Source organism: Chrysemys picta, chromosome 3 (genome assembly GCF_011386835.1).
Source record: "Chrysemys picta bellii isolate R12L10 chromosome 3, ASM1138683v2, whole genome shotgun sequence".
NCBI classification, from domain to species: Eukaryota; Metazoa; Chordata; order Testudines; family Emydidae; genus Chrysemys; species Chrysemys picta.
The window spans coordinates 28879359-28907319 of NC_088793.1; the positions used below are offsets into that span (position 1 = coordinate 28879359).

Genomic DNA, 27961 nt, shown 5'->3' on the forward strand with positions numbered 1-27961 from the left:
AAGCCTGGGACGGGAGGAGACTTAGAGCGGGGGCGGCGTGCTCAGGGAGGAGGTGGAGCAGAGGTGAGCTGGGGTGGGGAGCTGTCGCATGGCTCCCCGGGGCGGGGAGCTGCCGCGGGGGGAGAGGGGGGAGAGGCTCTTCAGGGCGGGGGGAAAGCTGCTGTGGGGGGGGGGTGCTTCAGGGCAGGGGGCGGAGCTGCCGCGGGGTGGGGGGGCGCCTCAGGGTGTGGGGGGGTGGGGAGCTGCCGCAGGACTGGGGGGCGGGGGAGGCGCGAAACTTCCTTCCACCGGCCCTGTACTTCCCTGACACTTTGTTGCTGATTTTTCCAATGAAGAATATAATTTTGGGTAGTTGTGATTGTCCTTGGTGCCACCAACAGTTTTAGAAGCATCACAGAGGGGAAGAAGGGACATATGGCCTTTCTGGAGAAATGTGCCTGGGTGGTGAAAGTGGGTGAGGGTGCTCCACTTAGATAACATATGTAGTGCCTATTGCTAAACGTGATAGTTAATTAAATTTTCAGGTCATCTTTCAGTTTATTTGCATTATGCTTTTACAATTGATTTGTGCATCAGAACATATCATTTTGCTCTTTAAGCTACTGAGGGCATATCCATTGCTACCGGTTACACTGTTGCTGTCCTCGAAGGGATGAGAAATTTATATTAGCCTTTAATTTGCAATAAAGAGGTCATGCCTGTAAGGCTTGCATCAGTATTATGGTATTGAATTATCAGGATCATGTTAAAATGAGTTAGGCTTAGTACACTTTATTGCTCCAATTTGTTGAAAATTTAAAACCATGCCTGTGTGCACAGTTTTTCTCGTCTCCTGTGCTTTGGTTTCTGTTCGGCATGGCTTAACAAGATTTTCCAGCTTTTTTTTGATGTTTAAACGAATACTAGGATGATGAAGGATAAAAACCATAGTGAATTGTTTTTAGTAATAACGTTTGTTCTTAATCTATATTGTATACAGGAAATGCAAATTCCATTTTTAGATGATTCTCACTAGATCATTTAGTAAATATTCACTATGGATGTTTGTAGGAAGAAACCCATGTCTAACTTAATTGAGAAAATCAATACAGCAGGGTATATTTTATCTCTGTTCAGTACAATGATTTGTCTACAAGTTTGTAAAGAATCCTATTCTTTTTTTTAAGCTAAAGATCCTGTCCCATTCTTTTACTATTCATTTCAAGCTTCTGTGATAGAAATTTTCTTGTGAAATATCCTTACTGTGACAGCAAAGGAAGCCCAGACCTATAGTTTTGCTATTTTTTGACAAATTAGAAAATTCTAAGATATTAAATTGTCAAAAATAACATGAGTAAAATCTATTTTTGTCCATGAAATAGCTCTCAAACATCCTGTAAGTAGCATACAGACTTTCCAAGCTAGGTATGCAAAATTATTCTCATGCCTCTGTACGCCCAATTTATGCAACAGATACCTGTTAGGAATTGATCCTGCCAATTGAATGGTAGCCCATAATATAGACTGAATCCAAATACTTTGCTGTACTATCTGTTCAGACAGAATGTTTTTGCCAATCCATACTTTTTCAAAATGTTTGTATACAATTTCCATTGTGTTTTGTAATAGTTGTAGGCAGGATGTGTTGATGATTCTTCCCTGGAATGAACAGAAGCATCGGGAAGAAGACTGGTGTGAAAACGCACAGTGCAAGTAGGTAGAGAGAGAGAGAGAGAGAGTGTGTGTGTGTGTGTGTGTGTGTGTGTGTGTGTGTGTGTTAAAAAGAACACTCTGAGAGGTTGCCAAAATAAGGTTGATGGAATGCATGACTAAAATATTTGTCTTTACTATTTATGCCTAAGTTGGTAGACAATTAAAAGCTCATGTAACAAAAATATATTCAAAACAACAACACTATGCTAATGCAGTGTTAAATCTGAAATTTTAATTACATAAAAGTAGAGAAACTATGAGTTCAGGTATCAGAGGGGTAGCCGTGTTAGTTTGGATCTATAAAAAGCAACAAAGAATCCTGTGGCACCTTATAGACTAACAGACGTAATGGAGCATAAGCTTTCGTGGGTGAATTTCAGGGACTCATAACAATATTAACTCTTCATCTTTGTGCACATGGATTTTTAAGTAACTTTAATGGTATGTGTCACTGCCTCAGTCCATCTGTGTATACCTTTGTAACTTTTTGTCTGCTCTTCTCAGAATATTTGAACCAGTTCTTCAAGATGAAGATGAATTCTTGTATGAAGCACAACCTGAGTTATTAAAGTACAGAACTACTAAGCTTTCGATAGACCTGGTTTCTGACTGGTACTGGAATAGGGCACAGGAGATTGAGAACTATGCTATGCAGGTAAGAACAGCAGCACAGAAATAGTGATTGTTGGCATAGATGCAAGCATTTTATTGCTTTTCGAAGCTAATTAAGCTGTGTCAAAAGTAGGCGATAGCAAACTGTCTGAACTGAGTATTGGTAATGATTGCAGACAGTGATGTAAAATGCTGGCCTATTTAGGTCATTGGGGCGCTTGCCATGGAATTAAGTATGGGTTCACAGATTTTTATTTTTCATATCTGCACGTAGAGGGAAAGAAAACTATTTTGCTGCCAAATAGTAATTTTAGATGACCCCAAATTACTCTCTCAATTTAGAGATTGTTTTAGAGTGTGTTTCCTGAATTCAATCCTGTTTAAGGTTTACTCAGCTGAATTGTGATGATTCATAGGTGTGAATGGAGGAATCTAGTAAATTTCCTTCGGCCTATCTGTACCTGGGCTCTAGAAAATAGCAAAACTTTCCCAGCTGTGAAGTGCATTTTCCCTTCTGCTACATATTTTATGTTCATGTTATCTAAAGGAAGAAGTGTTGAATAGTGAGTGGCTTAATCAGGGAACTCAGCTGTGATGTCAGGCCAACTAACTGTGTGAATTTGGGCAAGTCATGCAGCCTGTCTGTGCCCTAGGCCTGGTCCCCACTAACCCCCCACTTCGGACTAAGGTACGCAAATTCAGCTACGTTAATAACGTAGCTGAATTCGAAGTACCTTAGTCCGAACTTACCGCAGGTCCAGACTTGGCAGGGAGGCTCCCCCGTCGATGCCGCGTACTCCTCTCGCCGAGCCGGAGTACCGGCGTCGACGGCGAGCACTTCCGGGATCGATCCTGGATCGATTTATCGCATCTAAACCAGACGTGATAAATCGATCCCAGAACATCGATTGCCTGCCGCCGGACCCTCCGGTAAGTGTAGACGTACCCCTAGTTTCCCCACCTCTTTAAAATGTGTAAAGCACTTTGAGATCCTTGGATGAATGGTGCCATGAGAATGGAAAGTGTTACTATTAATGTTATGACATGCTCTATCCCTGACTGTAGTTTTGAGAATCCTCTGTGGAATGTCACAGATAATTGCAGTTCACTTATGGTTTAACAACGTAGAGATGTTTAAAATACTCCCGTGTCTATTAATTAGTAATTTTAAGTACTTCATTTTACAGCTCAACCTGAGCTCTTATTTCTTTATATTCCTGAGTTAATTGATCCTCCTAGTTTCATAGACGTTTCATAAAATTCTTAATCTTTCCAGATACCCTCATTGTAGACCCTTTCTTTTAATGATTAAAATAACAGTAAAAGATAATGTTTCTAGTTGCCTACAGAATTAAAATCCTTAACTAATAAAAAGATTCATCTCCCCTTGCATTTTAAGAAAGATAAAAAATATAGGGAATATTTTTTCTTAGTGCCCAGAAATGCCTTTGGAAATCATTTACATTGGCCTCGAAAAATGTTATGATGGTTAGTTGTATCCAGTGAGGTTTTCCTATAATACACAGCTCTTTGTGTTACACTGGAGCACAGTTTTTAATTTAATGTGTCAGTAATTTAATTGATTTTTGGAAGTTTGTTTTTAGTTCAGTAAGAATTTGCAAAGGCGACAGATTCACAGATGATACTAGAAAAGACACAGATTAGAATTAATGTTCAGAAAATGTGGATGTACTATTAAAAACAAAATGCAGTATTATTACTGTTTGTCAAGTTTTTGTCTGATTTTTTTTTTCTGTACTCAACTTCTGTACTTTAACTCATTTACTTGCAGTCATCTGCCATTTAGTAACATTTCATCTGCCTCTGTATCCATCACATTTTGATATCATATGTAGAGTATCAGAGGGGTAGCCGTGTTAGTCTGGATCTGTAAAAAACGACAAAGAGTCCTGTGGCACCTTATAGACTAACAGACATATTGGAGCATAAGCTTTTGTGGGTGAATACCCACTTCGTCAGATGCATATGTAGAGTGTTTGTACTAATAAATCTCCCGTATCTTTTAATCTCACACCCTCATTTCCAAACACCTCCTTTCAGTATTTGAAAGTTAGTTGACTGTACCTTTTTATTGGCCTTTTCACCATTCTTATCTAAGATGTTTACTAGCTGCTGTGCTTATGAGGAATAAGCTAGTTAGCAGAGATGAAGAGCAAATATTTTATTTCTATGTCATAATCTCTCCACTAGTTGTGAGTGCTGGTTGTCCTCCTTTTGCTAATCTATGTCAGGCAGCTGAAGTCTTGCTGCCATGTAACTCTGTCCACTCAGCAGGAGATGGCTTCTGCAAGACTTGGGGGGAAATTATGGTAGTTTGGTTTGTAGCTTGTTTGGGAATCCTGTAGTTCTTCCATTTCAATTCCCTGCCTTCCACTTTCCCCCTCCTCCCCAATAAAGAAAAATAAAACAAACGACCAGCAATATACGTGCAGTCTCAAACAGTAGCAAAGCCAGGAAATGTGCATCCTATTAAGGACAAAAAGGTGCTCCTTTATGAAAACAACAAGGAGTCTGGTGGCACCTTAAAGACTAACAGATTTATTTGGGCATAAGCTTTCGTGAGTAAAAACCACTCACGAAAGCTTATGCCTAAATAAATCTGTTAGTCTTTAAGGTGCCACCAGACTCCTTGTTGTTTTTGTAGATACAGACTAACACGGCTACCCCCTGATACATGACTCCTTTATGAAGCTTCTCTCCCAGCTTCTGCAGACTGTGTAACCTGCTCACAGCCTACTGAACAATGACTGACTGAAAGGGATTCATTCTCTCAGGCTGGATTGAGCCTCCCACTGTTCCAGGACTCCAGTCCTCTCCCAAGAGCACTGCTATGCTATGCAGATACTTGTCAAAGCAGACAACTGTCAGTTGCAAATGAAATCACTCCCTATTCAAGAATTTCTCTGGATCCAGCGCAAAAGGGCAAGATCTAGGAAAAGTGCGAGTGTTTCTTTTAATGTGTTTAAACGGGTTGTCATTAACTTGGGGAAACAACCAGTATTCTTTCTGCTTTGCAGGAGGAGTCACTTTCGTTTAGTGGGCATCACTTTTATGGTTGATCCCTACCCCCCAACTTCTCTCAGGTGTGGATTAAAAGCTAGCCTCTCCTATCCTAACTCTTCAAAGACCGAGCAGACCCTTACTCAGATGGGTCAATGGCTCCCTTTAAAGGGTGTGTGTTGGGGATGAGGTGAGAGTGAAATCATTGCTAGCGGTCATCCATCTCCTAAGTTCCTCTTCGATAAGGAGGGAGAATTGTCTGAGTTAGATCGCGAGGAAAAAAACAGAACCTGACCTTTAGGAAATGTATTTTCCACTTTGATCGGATGTGCAGGGCAGTAATCACAATTTAGGTCATGAAACCTATACCAACGGAAAAGGAAAGGGAAATATGTACCACCAAAAGGTTAATCGGAAGCTGCTGTATTACTGCCCACATAATTTTAAGATTTTGTGAGGTCCATGCCAGAGCTGGCTGACTAAAATTCAAGAAGCTAAACAAACAGCTTTTTTTAGTTTTGTAAGATTAATGATCTCCAACACTTCCCTAGCTCAGATGTCTAATGTGGATGCAGTTGTGGCCTCCCTATCCAAGGATTTTTTTTTTTAATATGGAGATATACCTATCTCGTAGAGCTGGAAGGGACCTTGAAAGGTCATTGAGTCCAGTCCCCTGCCTTCACTAGCTGGACCAAGTACTGTCCCTGACAGATTTTTGCCCTAGATCCCTACATGGCCTGCTCAAGGATTGAACTCACAACCCTGGGTTTAGCAGGCCAATGCTCAAACCACTGAGTTATCCCTCCCCCCTAAGGATAGGGTAGTTCCCTCGGAGTATTGTCTCCCGAAAGATTATAGCACGGGAAGATACGAGGTACCCACCACAAGGATTCTGAAGCATTAGCAGTAGCCGTGAAAGCTTCTTTAACAACCACATGATTTGTCCAGGTAGCAGTGTCCTGATGCAGTGACCTAAAGAATACAGACCAATTAAACGGGGAATATTTTTTCTCTATTTTAAAGAAAATATCCCTAGTTGTACCTTTTTAGGTCTGATTCCTGTAGTCTCTGAACTTTCTAGTAAGAGCAATGACACCTAATTCAGTGACCATGACACTACTCTGGCTCAGACCCTGGATTGCTGAGACTAATCAAGTCCTTTGTAAGTATGCGTGGGAAAGGACAGGGAACTCTCACTTCCAAACCCTTCAGTAACACAAAAGAGATTTCAAACAACAAAGACAAAGATGATACCATTGTTTTTAAAACCTCATCTGGCTCTTTAGTGACTACTCCTACCTGGAAAAAAAATTGGAAAAACAATATCTGAGGGACCAGTTAGGACTAGTTCAAGTATTGATTACCAAAAAGAAACAATCAAGTAACAACATAATTTTTTTTTCTTATTTTCAGGTGGACTGTGCTCTGTCCCTGGTTCGACTTGGCATGGAGAGGAACATTCCTGGTCTGCAGGTGCTTTGTGATAACCTGGTTACTCTGGAGATGCTGATTTATGAGACTGGATGTGATCTAACCCTAACCTTGAAAGATCTGCAGGAGATGAAAGATAGTGAAAAACTAAGACTGTTAATGATGAATGTACGTATTTTTGAAAATGCATTAGTTAGAGTGTTGAGCCTAAATAATTTCCATGCTTATATAGACTCCTTGCATGTGTAACATAACAGTGCTCTTCAGCCAGAGGTGTTTCCCTGTCACATTTCCATTTATTATCCATCCATATCCCAAACAGCATTGGCACTAGATTTGTTTCTTTTTTAATAATGCGGAAATGGTATTTTTGGAAAACAGCGGAACCATTTTGTCTCATTTTAAAAATAAAATGAAAACAAACACCCCCCCCCCCCCCCCCCGGAGACTAAGTCTGAATAATTTCAGACTGCAAGCCATGATTGACTGAAAACGGGAATAGGATAGAAATGCCTTAAGTATTACTATTGCTACTGCTCAAGTTATAAGAGCATTTTTTTTAAGATGGTTTTTGATGTTTATAACTATTATCAGCTAAATCTCAGCTCATTTCTGTGCAGCAGATAAACTCATCTGAAATCTTCTCTGGTTCTTCAGTCTTCTTTTTCTTGTGCAACATCCATCTTTTTTTATCCAATTTATATTGTAAGAGGAAACAGATAGTGAACCCAATATGTAGTTTGCCTAACATTTGCCATTACAAAAAGAGTCTTGTGATTTTTTTTATTATTATTATTATTATTTATTATTATTTTGAAACACTTCCAATGTGTGCAGCAAGCCTTTGAAATTCAGCAGGTGGAATGTCCTTAGGCGAGAGAAGTACCTTTTCTTTGTCCCATGAAATTCTGTTCATGTTATGCTGAGACACAAATTCATAGATTCATACACTCTAGGAATGGAAGGGGACCTCAAGAGGTCATGGAGTCCAGTCCCCTGCCCTCATGGCAGGACCAAATACTGTCTAGATCATCCCTGATAGACATTTATCTAACCTACTCTTAAATATCTCCAGAGATAGAGATTCCACAACCTCCCTAGGCAGTTTATTCTAATGTTTAACCACCTTGACAGTTAGGAACTTTTTCCTAATGTCCAACCTAAACCTCCCTTGCTGCAGTTTAAGCCCATTGCTTCTTGTTCTATCCTTAGAGGCTAAGATGAACAAGTTTTCTCCCACTTCCTTATGACACCCTTTTACATACCTGCAAACTACTATCACGTCCTCTCTGTCTTCTCTTTTCCAAACTAAACAAACCCAATTCTTTCAGCCTTCCTTCATAGGTCATGTTCTCAAGACCTTTAATCATTCTTGTTGCTCTTCTCTGGACCCTCTCCAATTTCTCCACATCTTTCTTGAAATGTGGCGCCCAGAACTGGACACAATACTCCAGCTGAGGCCTAACCAGCGCAGAGTAGAGTGGAAGAATGACTTCTCGTAACATACTCTATTGAAAATCACTATTTATTTTCTCTTGCTTGCATTCCTTGGGAAACTTTTGGCAGCCTGCCAAAATAATTTAATATGAATATGGTAGGGCTGGGCTCATGCCACCACCAAAGCAGCAGTGGGATGGGACGTTGCACTGGGAATGCCTGGTATGACCAGGTCAGCTGTAGTCAAGGGGGCTGAGGAATGAGAAAGCTGAGCTTTTCTATAAGACTCCCTTAGACTCAATAGCCCGTCCCTCCCATCTTGGATGACGGTCTTCTCCTGCTGCCAGTTAATTTAATTAATTCTGTAGTTTAAGTAGGAGTTTGTGCTGCAAGCTCAGGGTTCAGACAGTGCTGATGATGCATGATGGGGGCAGTTTATTACTGTTACACATAATACAATTTGTTTTTACCTTTTTTCATTTTTTAAAAAAAGGAACTGGTTTTTATCATTCAGTTTTCATTTGTTTTGTTTAACTTCTTACACTTTCTAGTCTTCTGATGAAAGATATGTGAAGAATGTTTATCAGTGGATGGTCCCATTTCTACATCGCTGTGAAAATCAGTCCCCTGGTCTTGCAAACACACTTTTTAGGGAGTATTTAGTAAGCTTAGCAAAGGAAGACCTGAAATTTCCTCTGAAGATCTTTCAAAATTCAAAACCAGATGTAAGTACAGATTCATAGTTGTTTTATTTATTGGCTTATTTGAAAACTATAATTTATCATGCAGAACTGGATTCATAAGTAAGGTTTGTTTGTTTCCCGATCAGTTTTAGAGGTTGACTGTCCTTTTTTTCCTTTTCACTGAACATTTGTCATGCAGATATGAAAATATGTTCCCTAAACAAGGTTAAAACAGAATTTCTAATGTATGGTTAAATCATAGTTCTTGATCAGGATGTCAAAAGATATGTTAATCATTAATCACTAGGAGAAATACCCAGTGGAGTAGAAATTAGTAGGGATTCTTCCGAATGTCATTTTTTGGTAATGCATTGAACTTCATTTTCTGAATATGGCTAAATATTTTGTTTGTTTGTTTGAAGCCTCTTAAAATATTTTTCTGAGTACTTCTGTCTGATGCCTTTCCCTGAAGAATTTTACCAGCTTTCATTTTTTTCCCACTAAAAGTGTTGGTAAGAAGTATTTCTTTGCCTCATTAATGAGGGGAAAAAAGCAGTGATATTGATCACTGTAGATAAAAATGCTGAAATTAATAAGAAAGTAGAAGGACCACAATAGAACTTTAATAAAATAAGCTGTATCCCTTTCCATTCATCTTTGCATCCATTATTTAAACTACCTTTTTCCAGTAGCTAGATCGAAATGTGTGTAGTTAGATATTTTACATTTACATTCACCCACAGCCCTCGTCAGTTCATATAAAGTTCATTTATTTGTTTAGTTATTTATTTAGATTTCTAAAACATACATAGCAGAAAGGTCCAGCTTAAATCCTAATATTCCCGTCCTGTGTTTTAAGTGCACAATCAATAACCACACCAACACACCCACTTCCTGCATAGTCAGACTCTGGCTGCCAAGGTAAGTTCTACCTCCTCTACCTCTCCTCGTAGGGTAGAGAAGGACACCTCTACTGCTTCTGAAAATAGAGGACTCTCCCAGCTTCTTTTGGAAGGGGAGAAGACCCCCTGCTGCCCCTACTTGAAATGGATGTTGGGGCATAGGTCCACAGGGGGTAAAACCATGGGAGTCCAATGTCACGCTGTGCCTCAGGGCCTACGTTGCCTTAATCAGGACCTGATTCAAAGTAAACTAATGGAACAAATATTTAGATCAAATAAATCATTAAATATCTAGAGGGCAACAGAACTATGTATAATAAACAGCAAGGTTTTATAAATCTTGTTAGACAAACATGCCAGATAGCTTTTCCACCACAGTAATAGATTTGGACTCTAGTAAAATACTAAATACTGTATTTCATGAAACCTTAATTGGAACATTGACATTGCCTTGGATATTTGTGTGTGGATTGACCTTTGTCTAAAAATGGAAAGCAAGAGACAGTGAAAGATAGCAGTGTGCCAAGTTCGAATTGGAAGCCACCAATATTGTTTCTTGGATCAGTGGTATGTGACATCTTCATTAATGACCTAGAAGATGGAAGAAACAGCAAATTAATGTAATTGCTATGATAACAAAACATCAATACAGCTAATTCTCACTTCAGATACAGATTTTAAGTTGCTTCTGATGGCTGTAGTCCCATATGGATGAGATCAATATTTGAGTTACTTTAAATCTGATCCAAAAACTTGGTACTCTGGTGATTCAATTTATAGTTTATAATGTAATCTTTCAAAAGATAGAACTGCAGCAAAGTTCATGTCCCAGCCCTGAACTGTTATATCAGGGATCGGCAACCTTTGGCACGCGGCTCGTCAGGGAAATCCGCTGGTGGTCCGGGACAGTTTGTTTACCTGCAGCGTCCGCCAGTTGGCTGATTGCAGCTCCCACTGGCCGCGGTTCGCTGTTCCAGGCCAGTAGGAGCTGCGATCGGCCAAACCTGCGGATGCTGCAGGGAAACAAACCATCCCGGCCTGCCAGCGGAGTTCCCTGACGGGCCGCATGCCAAAGCTTGCCGATCCCTGTGTTATATGATTGGTGTTTCATTTGCAGAGCAATAACCTCTTTGCTCAGAAGAGGGTGTCAACAGTCACTTCTTACATCTCACAAAAATGATATTTAGAGAATAGTTCTGCAGATGAATTAACTGCGCCTTTAGGAGCCAATCAAAATTGCAAGTGAAATTGTATTTCGTATGATGGCCTAATAAACACAAGTTTTGGCCCTCTCTCCCCCAACTGATCGTTTATCTAGCTACCTACTTTTGAAGTGTGGTTCTACTCTGGAAAAGTGTTGCTAAAAATTATGACTTCTTACTCAGCAGGTCTGCTCCTTGTGTGTCTTCAGGCATATCTTATTGTTTAACCGACCCAACTAACTTTTTACCGCTTGTCAGTGTCTGCTCTGCAGAGTTAAAAGTGAGATAGCTAGATGATGTTCCTCCTTGTGCATCATCAGTGGAAGTGTTTACTCATTTCCACTTGCTTACTCCCACACAGCCTCACTGGAGACATTGGGTTTGCACAGTCCAAGTGAGAGCAGAATTTGGCCTGCAGGAACTTTTGTTATTGGTACGTGAGAAAGAAAGAACTAAGGGATATGGGACTTTGAAAATCTTTTTCAGTGTTGGCTGACTCTACTCCTGTGGAAGTCAGTGGTAGTTTTACCATTGATTTCAATAGGAGCAGGGTTAGGCTGACACTGAGTGTTTTTGAAAATTTCACCCTAAATGCTTAATATTTTATCTATTATGGAAGCACATTCAGTACAATTGTCACCTCTGCTAAGTTATGACTATTCCGATAAAATGATATCAAGAATTTCTCATTACTACATAGTCATCCACTGTGACAGGCTTATGAGCCGTCACTTTCAGAGTAACCTTTCCCCACTATCTCTCTCCTTCCTCGTAGTCAAGTAGAAGGACTTAAATACCCACATATGTTGTCCTATATAGATAGGTCCAGGGAATCAATGGGTAACGGGAAGTAGAAGAACTGCGTAGCTTGTAAACCTTTTTTTGAGTGTTGTCTATGCTGAAAACTTTCGCAAATTCTCCTATCACTGCTCTACTAAAAAACGGAGCTGTATCACTGATAGTTTGTAAGTAATTACATCCTTACTGAAAGACACACTATTGCAAAAAAGTGTATTTTTCCCATAATACACCCTTGTATCACTCTTCTCCATATCACATCCTGCATATACAGTAGTGTGAGATCGTGTGTACATTGGCATCCACTGTTACTGATCCAAGCAGCACAAGTTGACATGATGGTAAAAACACTGGCAGTTGATCTACATTGAAGGTACCTACAAAATGTGGCCCCGATGCAGAGAAAAATAACACAACATTGTTAGTGGGGGAGGGGAGTGCTTTTGCAACAGTGAATAACTGGTCTTTCTACAAGCATGGAAACTTTTAAATGGTTCTTCAGTAAAATATAAAATACTCTGGCAATATAAGGCTGTACTTCAGCTATTTGGAGCTATATGAATTATTGTAGTATGTCTATACAGTTTTAAATACAGTTTGAGATTCATGAATCATAAATTGACATAATTGTTAGAAGCACCTCATTTTTCTGCTGCATGCAGTAGTGGGTTGTGTGGTGGATGGGCTGTACACAATAACTGCAGCATTTTACAGAATTGATGCTGTTAATGTGCAAATGAAGTAAATTCCTTTGATGTGTGTAAATAATGGTTTCAAGCATCTACATTTTTTTAAATAATTTGCCTGTTTAAAATATTTGCTTCTTCAAAATTAAATAGGATTCAGTTGCAAGTGTCTTGCTCTTTCAGACAGGTTCAGTACACAGAGGATAGAGATTAGCCTTTGTTGCATTTTCTATAATTACAAAAGATATTTCACAGAGAATTATTAAAGATCCAGAGAGCCTCTAATTAAAAAGAAATCACTAAATTGGTTTTATAGTTGTACTTGCACTAGTTAAGATTGTATTTACAGTAACACTGGAATATGGAAAAACTGACTGTAAATGGAAAAAAAAGTTTCAACATATAGCAAAATATATTCTGTTTTTGATAGTGTCAGCAAAAAATAATTCCTGATCAGGACCAGCTGATGAGTATGGCACTGGAATGTATCTATAGTTGTGACCGAGATGACCAGCTCTCCCTTTGTTATGATATTTTGGAATGCCTTCCACAAAGAGGATATGGGTGAGCATACATATGTTGTTATATGCAGATGTTTTTAGAACACATTAAATATAGTTCTGAATTATCTAAAATCTTTCCCTGAGATGACATTCCTTTCTCCTGGGGAAATAATTAATTAAAATAAATTAAAAGCTAAAGTATGTAATGTAATTGGTGTAGTACCTATCTTAATTGAACTGTTTGAGCCTGTGCTTCATATATGTTAAAAAAAATGTTTAACAAATTAAATCAAAAGGTCAAAATCAGACGGTCCAGACCACGCCCACTCCGCAGGCCTTTGTGTCAGGTAGAGGTGGGAGGGTCACTGAGATTGAGCTGCAGCCCAAACCCAAATGTCTACACTGCAGTTAAACAGCCCCTTAGTCGAAGCCACGCAATCTCAAGTCAGCTGGCACAGGCCAGCCATGGGTGTCTAATTGTAGTGTAGACATACCCTTGAAGTACATTTCCCAGACCTAAAGAAGAGCTATATGTAAGCTCGAAAGCTTGTCTCTTTCATCAACAGAAGTTGGTCCAATAAAAGATATTACCTCACCCACCTTGTCTCTCTAATATATACAGCATTGATGCTCATAAGCATTCATGCCAGCATGAGACAGGCCCCCTCCTACAGAGAAACTGCACTATGACAAACAACATTTCTGGAGAAAATGGATGAAAGACTGACTATCAGGAGAAGCCCTAGGCTACCTGGTATTCTTCTGGGTCCATTGCCAATCTCCACACTTGGGAAGGTCATGCTTGGAAAAGTGGAGGTCGATGGATGGGAGGGAGTTCAAGGGGAAGGTGTCGGGTAAGAAGCGAGCTGGTATTTCTAGGGGTGGGTTCAATGTTGTCTAGTATTACCCACAAATTTTTGGCCTTCCTTCTATCAGAAGCTAACAGTTTTAATCCTTTCTGTGCAAGCTGCAGCATCATCTGGGTTTTGAAAGGTTCCAGAATGAATATTCAACTTTTTGGTGTTTATTTCCATGTCGATAATGTGTTATACCAGCAATAACTGGATCATGCATTCAACAGTATTTTTTTTTTAATTAAAACTTTCACAGCCCGGAAACAGACATAACTAAAACTCTTCATGACAAGGTAGATGAACTGGAACAAATTCTCAGGTAAAAACCATTTACCATATCAACAGTTCATTTTGTTTTATTGGAGGAATAGTACAGGAATGTACAGGTTACCATGGCATAGGGTCATAGGTCATATCCAAACCCTTCACTACAAATCTAGAGGAAAAATACTTTCTGAATGTTGAGTTCTTCTACAATATTAGGGTTGTAACTTTCTTCCTACAAAAAATATTTCAACCACTACTGCCCCAAATCAAATATCAAAGCTAGGATTGCAAGGGATGAGAATGGAGCGCTGAACTGCTCCCGTATTTGTGGAACGGCAGTCAGAGTATCTGTAGTGTGTACAAAAGGGTTTAGGCCAAATCTAAGCCAGTGGTCCCAAAACTTTTTACCTTGCGCCCCCCCATTACTCCTGACTGCGCTGCCCACACCCCTCGGAGCTAGGGCCAGGAGGGGGAGATACGGACAGGGGTAAGGAGGCTGAGGCTGGGACCATAACTGGGGGAAGGAGTGGAGCCTCGGCCGGGAGCAGGATCCCTGGGCGCGGGGTCGGTAGCCACCGCTGGAAGTGGAGCCCCGGGCGCGGGGCTCGCAGCCGGGGCTGGGGCCAGGAGTGGAGCGGAGTGGTGCTCCCTTTCTGCCCTCCGTGGGGGCTGGCCCGGGCCCCAGCCATGCCCCCCCTGAATGTTCTAGGGGGCGTGCCCCATAGATTGAGGACCTCTCCTCTAAGCCAAGTTTCAAATGCCTTGAGTATTTATAGGAAGAGAAACATAAAAATGACTAGGAGAGGTTAATCTAAGAAAGGAAGTAATGAGGAGGATTTTTTCTGGTTTCCAATGGTATTGTCGTAATGTCAGCTCCCTGTAGCTTAGGAAAAGTTTGTATGTTCTGATCATCAGAACTTTCAAATTTTATAATGCTTATAGGTTATATAAAATTCAAGAAATGTGAGATGGTTTACAATGTTCTTCCTTGAAATAATATTAGACTCTTTGGTTGGTTGGTTTATCATTAAAACAGCTGGTGTCTGGAGAATAACGTTTCTTCCTGAATATGTATAGATTATTTGAATAGTTTGAAATTGAAAATAGAGTTTGTTCATTTCAGAAGGAACTTGCTGAAAATATTGCTGTTAGATGCCAGTGTAGTATATTTACTGAAAGTATTCTTTGTTTGAAGGAGGGACAATACTCATGTGGTTATGGCACTAGTTTGGGATTTGGGAGATGAGAGTTCAATTTCTGGCTCTGCCACAGACTTTATTTATGACTTTGGCAAAGTCACTTACTCTCTCAACCTCAGTTCAGCTCCTCATCTGTAAGGTCCCTACTAATATTACCTTCCTCCCATCTTCTGTCTAACTTGTCTGTTGAGGTTGTAAGCTCTTTGGGAGAGAGACTCTCACTGTATGTGTATGTGCAGTGTGCTTTGCACAATGGAACCCTGATCTTGTTTGAAGCCTCTAGGCCATTGTTTCTCAACGACTGGTCCGTGGACTGGTGCCGGTCCCTGAGATCTCCCTGATAGTTTAGAAAAAGCCCTGGTCCCAGGTATCAAAAAGGTTGAGAAACACTGCTTTAGGCAATATTATGATACAAATAATGATGATCTAATGCAGGACAAAATGGCAAGATGCTGAATGATTTATACTGTATATTTGTAGTGTATCAGAAATTTTGGAGAAGCATGGACTTCAGAAACCTGTATCATTTGTAAAAGATACGCAGAACAGCCCAGAGCAAGCAGAGAAGCTTATGATTAGGCTGACCAGGCACACAGGACGCAAGTGAGTACTGACACTGTTGGTCAGCTTAGAATGTTCGTGTTCAGAGAATGTGCATTTTCACCTTTATACGCCAATATGATGGTACTTTTTTCTCTCAACCTTAACACCATAACCATAAAACAAACTGGTTAACGTGAAATTGAACATTGACTATAAGTGCTTCGCTGCTTTTTGTTGTTGTTAAAAATACTACCTCTTGCTAGAATGGTTGCAGACTGATTTCAGTATGGTCGTGTTCTGTTCAGTTAAGCAAGCTTAAAAGGCATATTGGCAGAGAAAATACTTCCAGTCATATATGTACTTTAAAAATGAACAATAAAACAAATGTACTGGAAATAAAGTCCTTTAAAACTAATTCTGTTTTACTGAAAGCGCAGAATTTATGAAATAGCATCTTTTAGAATTTTTTTTTTTGGCTTCACATGATTTTCTTATGAGCTTTTGTATCAGTAGTTTTAATTCAGGTATTTAGCAATAATTGAATCTGCCATTTCTTCTTTTATTGATTTTTTTTTTAATTTGGAAAATATTCTTATTTTTCATGTTCCATCTTGCTGTAGCTGAGTTATTGTACACCCTTCATTGAGAACAGAGAAATCAGATTGCTGAAGTCTTGAGAAAAAGCAGCATTTTGTGTGTGTTGTAATTACTGCTTCTCTTACTAAGAAAAGCTCCATCAGCTTTGATGGGTAGTGTATAGCTGAAGCATGCTAAAAGCCTTCTTAAGAGTTTTTAAATAGCTTGGATAGATCAAATCAGTGTCCCTCTTAAAGTAAGAAGGTGCTGTAGAAGAAAAGTACCTCTCATCTGTATAGATCCTTGGCTCTTGGACCCTCATGTCTTACTACTTTACCTAATAGCGTCAGATGCTCAGTTAAATACTTTAATATCAAGAATATAGAGAAAATGCTAACATAAATGTCAATTCACAATCAAAAAGCAGTCCGGGAGACAGTGAACCAATAGACAGCTTAGTAGAATCCTTTCTAAACTCCTCCCACCAAATTAAAATAAAATTTAAATAAAAATAATAATGCTGTCTCTACGGGTTGCAGACAATGTATATCAGGCTTTTTGATAACTTGCATTAAATTTACTGCAATAATCCAGAGTTGATGTCTCAGAATTATGATTATCCAACTTTTTTGGGTGCTGTTAGAAATAGCTCAACAAATAGCTCATCACTGGAGGATTTTGGGAATGCTTACTTAAAAAAACCCAAAATTGTGGTATGTCGGGTCAGAGGTGGAACTCTAGCATCATCTCCCATTAAGGGGGACAATAAATATTGATTTTTTTTCTATTTATTTAGGCAGCCACCAGTCAGTGAGATGCACTGGAAAGGGTTACTTCAGGATATGTTGGATATGCAGCAGAATGTCTACACATGCTTAGAGCCAGACACTTGCTATGAGGTGATTTCTACCCACTCCTCTATTTTTATTCTATAAACCAATATCAGAATAAATTGTCTCAGTTTGTACTGCTGTTCTCATTTGTGTCACTGAGATTGACACGAGTAAATCTTCTCACGCTGTACTGAAATATTACCCATTGGCTGTCTGTGAACTCTACCATTGAAACCAGTGTAGTGGAAGTTTCTGTCAGGGGGTTCCTTTGATGCATTTCATCAACAGTCCATGTAGTCTCCTGTCAGTCCCTCAGCATGAGTTTCTATTTATTTAAATCAGAAGACTGAACTACTTGAGGAATATAAGAGTTCTAAGATCTATAGTTTTTGATTCATAGATATCTTAATAAATAGAAGTTTAGGCAAGTGATTACTCATAAAAGTAATTTAAAGATAAATTATATTTTTGTTAAATGTTACGTTTTAATTAAAAATGAACTTTGTATTCAGCCAAGCGTTTTAATGTCACCCACAGTACATACAGGACTGTGTGTAGATATTTTCCTCTTTGATTTAAAGTGAAATGTGAAATCCAATTTCGGCAGAAAATAATCTGCATATGTATAAACCAAGACATGCTGGTCATTAGGGTTTGTGAAGGACTGTTATTATGCTGAAGTGGAATTTATTTTGATATGTGCTGTTTATTTGCATATTCACTTTAATACATTACAGTTCAGCATTTAGATTACACTGTGCATAGGCTTACTTATCTTGAAATCTTGACATCTTTTGAAAGTTTAATATTTGTGTCAGTTTTTTTTTCATTACAGTTTACAGAATTAATTGCATATAGCTGCCAGTCTCTCCTGCTCTGGGAGAAGTTCTGAAAACAAATTTGAACAGTTTTGAAGGAATTAAAGAAAAAAAAGTGTATGGGACTTAAAGTAGAAATTGAAATATGTCACTTTTTTCTACAGTTATACATTTTTAAGCCATGTCAAGAAAAACGCTGTATGTCAGAAGACATTCCTCATTTCATGAAATAATGGACTAGATAATTAAAACAGTTGGACTATTCATTTGACTGATAAGTATGCATATTTTGTTGCAACTAGAACATACAGTAGAACCTCAGAGTTATGAACACCTCAGGAATGGAGGTTGTTTGCAACTCTGAAATGTTCGTAACTCTGAACAAAATGTTATGGTTCTTTCAAAAGTTTTACAACTGAACATTGACTTAATACAGCTTTGAAACTTTACTGTGCAAAAGAAAAGGCTGTTTTCCTTTTTTTTTTTTTTTTTTTTTTTGGGTAGTTTATGTTTAACACAGTACTGTACTGTATTTGGTTTTTTTTTTTTTTTTTGGTCTGTGGTCCTGCCTGATTATGTACTTCTGGTCCAAATGAGGTGTGTGGTTGACTGTTCAGTTCATAACTCAAGTGTTTGTAACTTTGAAGTTCTACTGTATTTCTGTCTTCCATTAGCATTCAGAACTGGTAAATTAATATCTTTTGTTTGAAAATCATGCATGGCATTAGAAAAAGAATAGGCCTGTAAGGTGGCTTCTGCATCAACGTTGGGACGTGTGTTGGGACTCGGTTGTGAAGTGTGTTGTGTTATTTGATTAAAACAAAACCTCCGGGAATCCTTTTGGAGAATGGGACCCGTATCCAACAATCTTCATTTATTTTTAATTTAATTTCAAAAAGGGGAACTATGCAAAAATGAGGGGGTTAGTTAAACAGAAATTAAAAGGTACAGTGACTAAAGTGAAATCCCTGCAAGCTGCATGGATGCTTTTTAAAGACACCATAATAGAGGCCCAACTTAAATGTGTTCCCAAAATTAAAAAACACAGTAAAAGAACTAAAAAAGAGCCACCATGGCTTAACAACCATGTAAAAGAAGCTGTGAGAGATAAAAAGGCATCTTTTAAAACGTGGAAGTCAAATCCTAGTGAGGTAAATAAGAAAGGAGCTTAAACACTGCCAAGTTAAGTGTAAAAATGTAATAAGAAAAGCCAAAGAGGAGTTTGAAGAATGGCTAGCCAAAAACTCAAAAGGTAATAACAAAATGTTTTTTAAGTACATCAGAAGCAGAAAGCCTGCTAAACAACGAGTGGGAGCCCCTAGATGATTGAGATACAAAAGGAGTGGTTAAAGACGACAAAGTCATTGCGGAGAAACTAAATGGATTCTTTGCTTCAGTCTTCACAGCTGAGGATGTTAGGGAAATTCCCAAACCTGAGCCAGCTTTTGTAGGTGACAAATCTGAGGAACTGTCACAGATTGAAGTGTCACTAGAGGAGGTTTTGGAATTAATCAATAACCTTAACATTAACAAGTTACCAGGACCAGATGGCATTCACTCAAGAGTTCTGAAAGAACTCAAATGTGAAGTTGTGGAACTATTAACTCTGGTTTGTAACCTGTCCTTTAAATCAGCTTCTGTACCCAATGACTGGAAGATAGCTAATGTAATGCCAATATTTAAAAAGGGCCCTAGAGGTGATCCCTGCAATTACAGACCGGTAAGTCTAACATCAGTACCGGGCAAATTAGTTGAAACAAGAATAAAATTGTCAGACACATAGAAGACGACAAATTGTTGGGCAAAAGTCAACATGGTTTCTGTAAAGGGAAATCATGTCTTATTAATCTATTAGAGTTCTTTGAAGAGGTCAACAAATATGTGGACGGGGGGAATCCAGTGGACATAGTATACTTAGATTTCCAGAAAACCTTTGACAAGGTCCCTCACCAAAGGCTCTTACGTAAATTAAGTTGTCATGGGTTAAAAGGGAAGGTCCTTTCACGGATTGAGAACTGGTTAAAAGACAGGGAACACAGGGCAGGAATAAATGGTAAATTCTCAGAATGGAGAGAGGTAATTAGTGGTGTTCCCCAAGGGTCAGTCCTAGGACCAATCCTATTTAACTTACCATAAATGGTCTGGAGAAAGGGGTAAAAAGTGAGGAGGCAAAGTTTGCAGATGATACTAAACTGCTCAAGATAGTTAAGACCAAAGCAGACTGTGAAGAACTTCAAAAAGATCTCACAAAACTAAGTGATTGGGCAACAAAATGGCAAATGAAATTTCATGTAGATAAATGTAAAGTAATGCACATTGGAAAAATAACCCCAACTATACATACAATATGATGGGGGCTAAGTTAGCTACAACAAATCAGGAAAAAGCTCTTGGAGTCATCGTGGATAGTTCTCTGAAGACGTCCACAAAGTGTGCAGAGGCAGTCAAAAAAGCAAACAGGATGTTAGGAATCATTAAAAAGGGGATAGGGAATAAGACAGAGAATATATTATTGCCCTTATATAAATTGATGGTACGCCCACATCTTGAATACTGCGTACAGATGTGGTCTCCTCATCTCAAAAAAGATATACTGGCACTAGAAAAGGTTCAGAGAAAGGCAACTAAAATGATAAGGGGTTTGGAACGGGTTCCATATGAGGAGAGATTAAAGAGGCTAGGACTTTTCAGCTTGGAAAAGAGGAGGCTAAGGGGGGATATGATAGAGTTATATAAAATCATGAGTGATGTGGAGAAAGTAGATAAGGAAAAGTTATTTACTTATTCTCATAATACAAGAATCTAGGGCCACCAAATGAAATTAATGGGCAGCAGGTTTAAAACAAATAAAAGGAAGTTCTTCTTCACACAGCGCACAGTCAACTTGTGGAACTCCTTGCCTGAGGAGGTTGTGAAGGTTAGGACTATAACAGGGTTTAAAAAAGAACTGGATAAATTCATGGAGGTTAAGTCCATTAATGGCTATTAGCCAGGATGAGTAAGGAATGGTGTCCCTAGCCTCTGTTTGTCAGAGGGTGGAGATGGATGGCAGGAGAGAGATCATGTGATCATTTCCTGTTAGGTTCACTCCCTCTGGGGCACCTGGTGTTGGCCGCTGTTGGTAGACAGGATACTAGGCTAGATGGACCTTTGGTCTGACCCAATACGGCTGTTCTTATATAATCTGCATTTTGGTCTACTCTCTTATTGATAAATCAACAAATACAGACATTTTTTGCCTTAGATCATTATCTACAGATTTCTGTGTTCAAGGAGGTTACACATACATACTAGAATTGTTTACTGGTCAGATATTCTTATTAAAATGGTTTATTGCCAGCCTTATGGTAGCTACTCTCTGCCTATGTTTCGGCTTTCCCTTGAGATATATTGCATGGTAAGTTGTAAAGCTGCTGCCACATTCAAATGGTTTGGTACTTTTAAGAACACTAAACCATTAGACCACCAAAGGAAGAAAAATAATGCCATAGATTTCCTATGTGACCTTGGACACAGAACTTAATACTTTTGTGTCTGGTATGCCTATCCATTAGATGCCATCTACATTTCATGAAGTGAAACTGAAATAATCATTTCTGAAATATAAAGGTTTTTTTTTTATTCTTGAATGGAAGGTGTCATGGAATCCAAAGTATTATTTCTTATTTATTTGTTGAACATCTCATTGTGCTTTTTGCTATGAGAGAAAAGAAGAAACTGTTCCGTTTGATGTCTTAATATAAGCTGAATAGAGAGACAACTCAAAAGACCCATTGAACCACATGGACACCAATTTTGAATATGCATATGTGCTGTGCCCTACTGAATGGTTTTAGGTGTAGGAATGAGACACAGAACTTTGGATATGGTTATCTCACAAGTTATCTCCCACGCAAATTGTTTGACTTGCATGAGAGCATGGCATATGTAAGAATGTTGCAACCTGTTGTCATGAGGGTGAGGTGCCTCTGGGTCTCTCTATAGTCTTATGTGTGCTTCCAGTAGAGCTCACTCTGTCCTGACATTTGAAAGAATAAAATAAACTATATTTTATTTAAAAAAAATTTCTGTTGTGATCATAACCATAGTATGAGAGTGTCTACAAATACAAATGATGTTTACAGATGCACTGTTTTAAAATTAATGATATAAATTTTGGGGCAAAGAAAAAAAATCTTCCTAAGTCAGAAATATTTCTATTTGTTTGTTATGGAATTAAATACTTTTTGATTGATGCAAAGTTATAATATCTAGTATTAAAATATATTTTTTTGTTCTTGTTAATTAGGATTGTATTGGCCTTTTATGTTGTGGAAAAAATATGATTCACCGATTTTGAGTTATTCTTAAAGAGAATTTATGCATTTTTAAGTACATTTTAAGTAATCACAGCTTTTTGGCCTAAGGCTAAAACAGTTAAAAGTTTCATGGCAAATATCTTGATATATTAACATTTATACTTTCATATTTTGAAGACTAGTCTTGATTTAAAATTAAAAAAATATAAAACACACTGGGAATTTTAATATTATTCTGATGTTCATTATGAACCTAAATGTGTTATGTTTAGAGCCCTACCAAATTCACGGATTATGAAATCTCCTCTCCCTGTGAAATCTCCTCTCCCCGTGAAATCCTTCTGTGCTGCCTTCAGAACTGGGTGGCTGGAGAGTGGTGGCTGCTGGCTGGGCACCCATCTCTGAAGGCTGCGCTCATGTTAGTAGCAGCACAGAAATCAGGGTGGCATGGTATTGGGTGTGTGTGTGTCGTAATAGCCTGCGATATTTTGAGAGGGGGTCCCAGCAAAAAAAAGAACCCCTGATTTAGCAGACTCCCTTATCCAGGGAGGCTTACAATCCTAATAGTAGTACAGTACAATACTTGTATATTTACTGTCTGAACACATCCGTGAAATTTGCTGTTTATGCCATGACCAACCTGCGAAAAATGTATGATTTCTCCACAATTTAATTAGACCCCTAGTTATGTTTCTTCAGGAGCAGATGATGAGGGAGGAGTCAGTAAAACTACAGCAAAAGCACAGGGATCAGACTTCAGCACGTGCTTAGCTTTACACACTTCAAGTGGACTTCAATGGGACTGCTTACAGTGTGTAAAATTAAGCACTTATGTATATCTTGATGGTATTAGGTGTTGGTTTTGTGGTATTGCTTAGCAGCAAACTATTTGTTTTTAATTTCCATCCAAAGCATGTGTTTATTCAATTTCAAATTTGCAGCAAACATAATTAATTTATTAGGAGGTAGAAGTGGCCCTTTTTGAGGCTTGATTTTTTAGTTTATAAATGTGCGTGCATATTGTTACACAAATGTCTAAATATTATCTATACACAACACTATTAATAAAATATTCATTAAATATTAATTAAGGTATAGAAATTTATCCTTCTAGTTTTTAAGCCCCATCTATAAAAACAAATAAAAAATAATCACCTCAAAAATTCTGCCTCTAGTGTGGGTCAATGCATGTATAATATTTTGTAATTGCAAAATGCTATCTTTTTTGAATTTTTTTTTTAATTAATCTTGTTGAGTTTCACTAAAGGTTTTATTTTGAAGTTAACAATTACTATGGTAGCAGAACTAAATTTGTACTGCAATTAAAAAAGAAAAAGAGAGAGATGGGGATAATTGTCCTAATTCTGCTTTTGTGGTTAAAATACTTTTAAAATTATTTATGCAAATATTAATCCTGGAATCATTTTTCAGATGCATCTTAAATTAATTTTCTCCCAACATATTACAAAGAGCCATTATGTTCAGATGGCTTGGTCCCACAGAAAACTATACACTTTTTTTTTTTTTGGTTGAAGCTACTATAACAAATTTACCCATCTTACTTTGCAGATATTTACAGAAAGCCTTCTGTGTTCAAGCCATCTAGAAAATATACACCTAGCTGGGGAAATGATGCATTGCAGTGTTTGGTCAGTGGATCCACCAGTTGGTGTTGCGTCAAAAGGAAAACCACGGTATAGAGTTAGCTATGAGAAAAGCATCAAACTGGTTTTGGCTGCTGGCAGAGAATACTTCAATTCTTCTACCAGTCTGACTGATAGCTGCATGGATTTGGCCAGGTATAGTAAAACACATTCTCTCTCTCCCTCTCTCTCTTCAATATTCTTTACCTTTTGATTCCTTGGGGGTGAGGGATAGCTCAGTGGTTTGAGCATTGGCCTGCTAAACCAAGGGCTGTGAGTTCAATCCTTGAGGGGGCCACTTGCGGGATCTGGGGCAAAATCAGCACTTGGTCCTGCTAGTGAAGGCAGGGGGCTGTACTCAATGACCTTTCAAGTTCCCTTCCAGTTCTAGGAGATGGGATATCTCCATTAATTATTATTATTATTTTAAATGTAGTAGATGTTGAATTTGACTGAAAAAGAGCTTTGGCCAGATTCCCCTCTACATTCTGTCCCCTTGTGCAAAGCAAGTAGGGGATAAAAACGCTGTAACCACAGTTTCTCTGAGGAGCCCGCCCCCACTTCCTTTGCAACCCCTTGGAACCATGGATTCCTATGTCACATCTAGCATTACAAGAGATGCCATAAGTAAGATGGTAATGGAGAGAGTTTGTGGAGAAGAATAATGCAATACCATTAAATGTTTGTGTGATGAACTGGTCTTTGTTCTTGTTTAATGTGGTCTTTGCTGAATGGGGAGTGTTGGCTGGGAATGCAGGGGAGTGTGGCTAGGATGGTCTGCATTGGGGGATTGGAGACTGGCCTTGAGGGAGAATACCTGAGCGTGTAACATGAGAACCCAGGAAGGGGTTAGAGGCCAGGTGACACCTTTGCCCAGGAAACTGAACAAAGTCTGAGGAGAGAGTTTCAGGAGCTGGCTGGTAATGAAGGGAGCCCAGACAGGGCTCTGACCTCCCAAGGGGGGCTGTGGTGCCCTGGGACCCCAAGATGCACCTAATTTGGGGGGGGGGTTCTGTTGTCTGTGCCTGCAAGACCTGTCTTCGACTGTAGTCCTGTCATCTAAATAAACCTTCTGCTTTACTGGCTGGCTGAGAGTCATGGTGAATCGCAGGAAGTCGGGGGTGCAGGGCCTTGTGTCCCCCCCCACACTCCGTGACAGTTTGGATTTTTTTTTTTAATGTGAGTTTCTCCAGGATGAGATGAAGATGTGTGTACTTTCTTCTGATTCAGCTTTGAAGATGTGAAAGTACAGGAGGCTGTCTGGCTGGGATAAGTTGCTTTCTGTTGCACAGCTTCTCACCTCATTGATTCTTAATGGGCTAATCCTCCCCACGTATGGAATTTGGAGGCAGTTCAATGTTGTTGCAGGAGGCTCCACTCTCTCACTGCCCTTCACCTCAGCCTACCAGCCTTTCTGCCTCTGGCAGTGAAACAAGGTGGCAGTTCATTTCTCTTGACCATTTTATTTTAAACTTTATTTTTATTCGTTTTTGTGCAGTTGCAACTTATGATCCTCCTCCTCCCCTCCATTGGGTAAACAGCAGTATGGTGGTTTCAACCACCTGGATCTGCTGTTGCAGCGCCCCTCTGCCAGATCCCTCTGACCCCACTAGGGCATGGAAGAGCTGTCCCACAAACATCTAAGCCATGCTCTCTATGTGAGGCTGCACTTACAGGCTCTACGAAGGGGGAATAATACCCTGCCTGTTCGCAGATGGCCAGACCTTGCACTGTCAGGCCACAGGGCTCAGAGTTGGACTGACATGTCGGGTCCCCACCCTGCTCCAGTGAACTGTGGCTCCAACACAGAAAAGCCCAATCAGGAGCTTCTGGGTATATGGGGAGAAAGGAGGAGGAGGAAACTATCCAGCTAGCTCAGGGGGTAAGTCCTGCAACAGAGCTGGGCGAGAGGAGGAAAAAGCCTGAAAGGATCCAAAGTCCCCCCCATCCCAGATACTGAAGTGGGTCCTCTGCTCCCTGGGGAAAGAAGCTCCCATTCCTCCCACTGTGAACTGGGGGATTTTCGTGATATTCCGGGGTAAGTCTTATAAATCCCAGAGACTTGAGTCCCAAAGATGCAAAAGCAAGTATCCTTTGCAAGGCAGAGATTAATATCGTTAATGAACAAGGGGTGTGAAAATCCTTCTCCCCCTGAGGAAGTGCTTGCTGGGGCTTTTCTCCTACACAGTCTCTCACAGTGCTCTGTATCATGGATGCTGCCCCTCCCCCACTAGCAGCATGTCTGGGGATGCAGAAGAGCCTGTTCCTCCTGTGCATCCCTGCCTCATGCTGCAACCTACTGCTTGTGGAGCCCATCCAGGACACTGGCTCTGCAAGGGAAAGAGGCTCAGAATTCAGGCAGCAGCAGAATGGGAATTGAGCATTTTGATCATCAGCCATAGCCCCTTGATGTGCCATGGAAAGGGGCGCAGACTCTGGAAGGTGGGGAGGTTTCTCTCTCTCTCTCCACACCCCTCCACAGGCTCCACATGAAAGCCTCAGGAGCACTTCAGGCAGTCTGTGACCAGAACAGAGGCACATGAGGATTCCACTCTACGCAAAGCTGCACCATCATGGGATTACTGGGTGGTAAATGAGAAATATCTTCCTATGTTCAAACTGATCCTGATGGATCCAGTTAAATCCTGAGTGGTACTGGGTTACTCCTGCAGTACTTAGGTGGGTGCTAGCCAGCCTGGGGCAACGGGTAGGCTGCTTTTTAGGCTCCTGGGGACAACTAACAAGCTTCTTCCACAGTCAAGGTATGTGTACCAGTACCCCTCCTCTGTTACATGATTGCCATGCCAGGATGTATAGTGTAGTGCCTCTCCCCTACAAACAGCCAGGGAAGAAATATCAGACATGCATCAAAAGCAAAACCAAAAACCGACAGGACTCTTACAGGACAGCATGTCAGTGGCTTGCAAGGAAATTACTAATATTAATACAGTATTATCCCTTTCAACAATTATTAGATAGGTATTTCCTATTAATGCCTCCTTTGAGGGCATAATAATATCCAGATGAGGACATCCAATTAAACCAAATGTTAAACCAAAATGTTTATATAAAAATGAAAGAAATTTCATACATTTTGGGAGCCTGAGGTTGGTACAGCTGTAGGATCACCAGTGAAAGACAGATGCGCCTTCAGAAGGGGACCTCCTTCCAAATGACCCCATAGACCATAGGATTCGTGACACACTGCACATACAATTTAAAAGCCTCACCTATAGCCATTCAAACCAAAAGGTTTTCATGTATTTGGTAAGGAAAGCTTACTTAGTGGCAGGCAAGTGGATCATCATCTAGGGATATGATCCTTGCTTGGAATGAGCTGTCTCAGGTTCTTCTGTCTTGGTCAAATTCTTGATGTGATTTGTGATGAGCAATGGATTCTATGTTGGTGCTAAAAGGAAGTCATGTAATACCTGTGAATGGTCATCACTCACCCTAAACAGATATCTTGTGCTTCCAAATGAAGAACTGTCAGGGGAAACATTAGAGAAATTAGTAGCTGACATTGCAGAGGCACCCCACCCTTATTGTTGAAGCCAGCAGAGCAATGCATTGATTGCTACTGAAACCAAGAGTACCAAAGAAGGGACTATTACCCTGGCAGAGGGAAAATCTGGAGCACAAGTTTCCAAAGAAACCTAGATACATTTTCCTCCAACCCAACAAAAGCCTTAGCATGACAAAGACAAAAAGCATTTTGTGTATAAGAGCACACAACTCCTGTGCAAGAGTCTTCCTTCTGGTTCACCCTCTGCTCCCAGAATCTTGAATGGCTTGTGGTAGTCACAGCAAGACACAGGTTGCATGTTGTACACTTATTCCCATTCAGAGACAACATTCCAGTTAGTATCCCATCCAGAGAAACAGACTAGTTCTTAAATGAACAGCTGCTGGAAAGGATTCATGGCTACCAATTCCTCAAAATCAAGAGTTTTTGATCCCAGT

The 27961-nt window shown here is 39.7% G+C and overlaps 1 protein-coding gene across 6 annotated transcripts in view; it reads left to right on the forward strand.

The window, feature by feature from the left end:
* NBAS (NBAS subunit of NRZ tethering complex) overlaps positions 1-27961 on the forward strand; it is a 383144-nt gene that overhangs the window by 104061 nt on the left and 251122 nt on the right. For all 6 annotated transcript variants that reach the window (XR_010599418.1, XM_005293091.5, XM_065587676.1 and 3 more), the window contains exons 22-30: positions 1609-1692; positions 2197-2347; positions 6739-6924; positions 8745-8918; positions 12895-13028; positions 14078-14140; positions 15768-15890; positions 17203-17305; positions 23925-24154. Coding sequence is in view for 5 of the 6 variants with exons in the window: in XM_005293091.5 (XP_005293148.2) it covers positions 1609-1692; positions 2197-2347; positions 6739-6924; positions 8745-8918; positions 12895-13028; positions 14078-14140; positions 15768-15890; positions 17203-17305; positions 23925-24154 (1248 nt within the window). In the remaining variant the exon portion in view is untranslated. The remainder of the gene's footprint in view (positions 1-1608; positions 1693-2196; positions 2348-6738; positions 6925-8744; positions 8919-12894; positions 13029-14077; positions 14141-15767; positions 15891-17202; positions 17306-23924; positions 24155-27961) is intronic.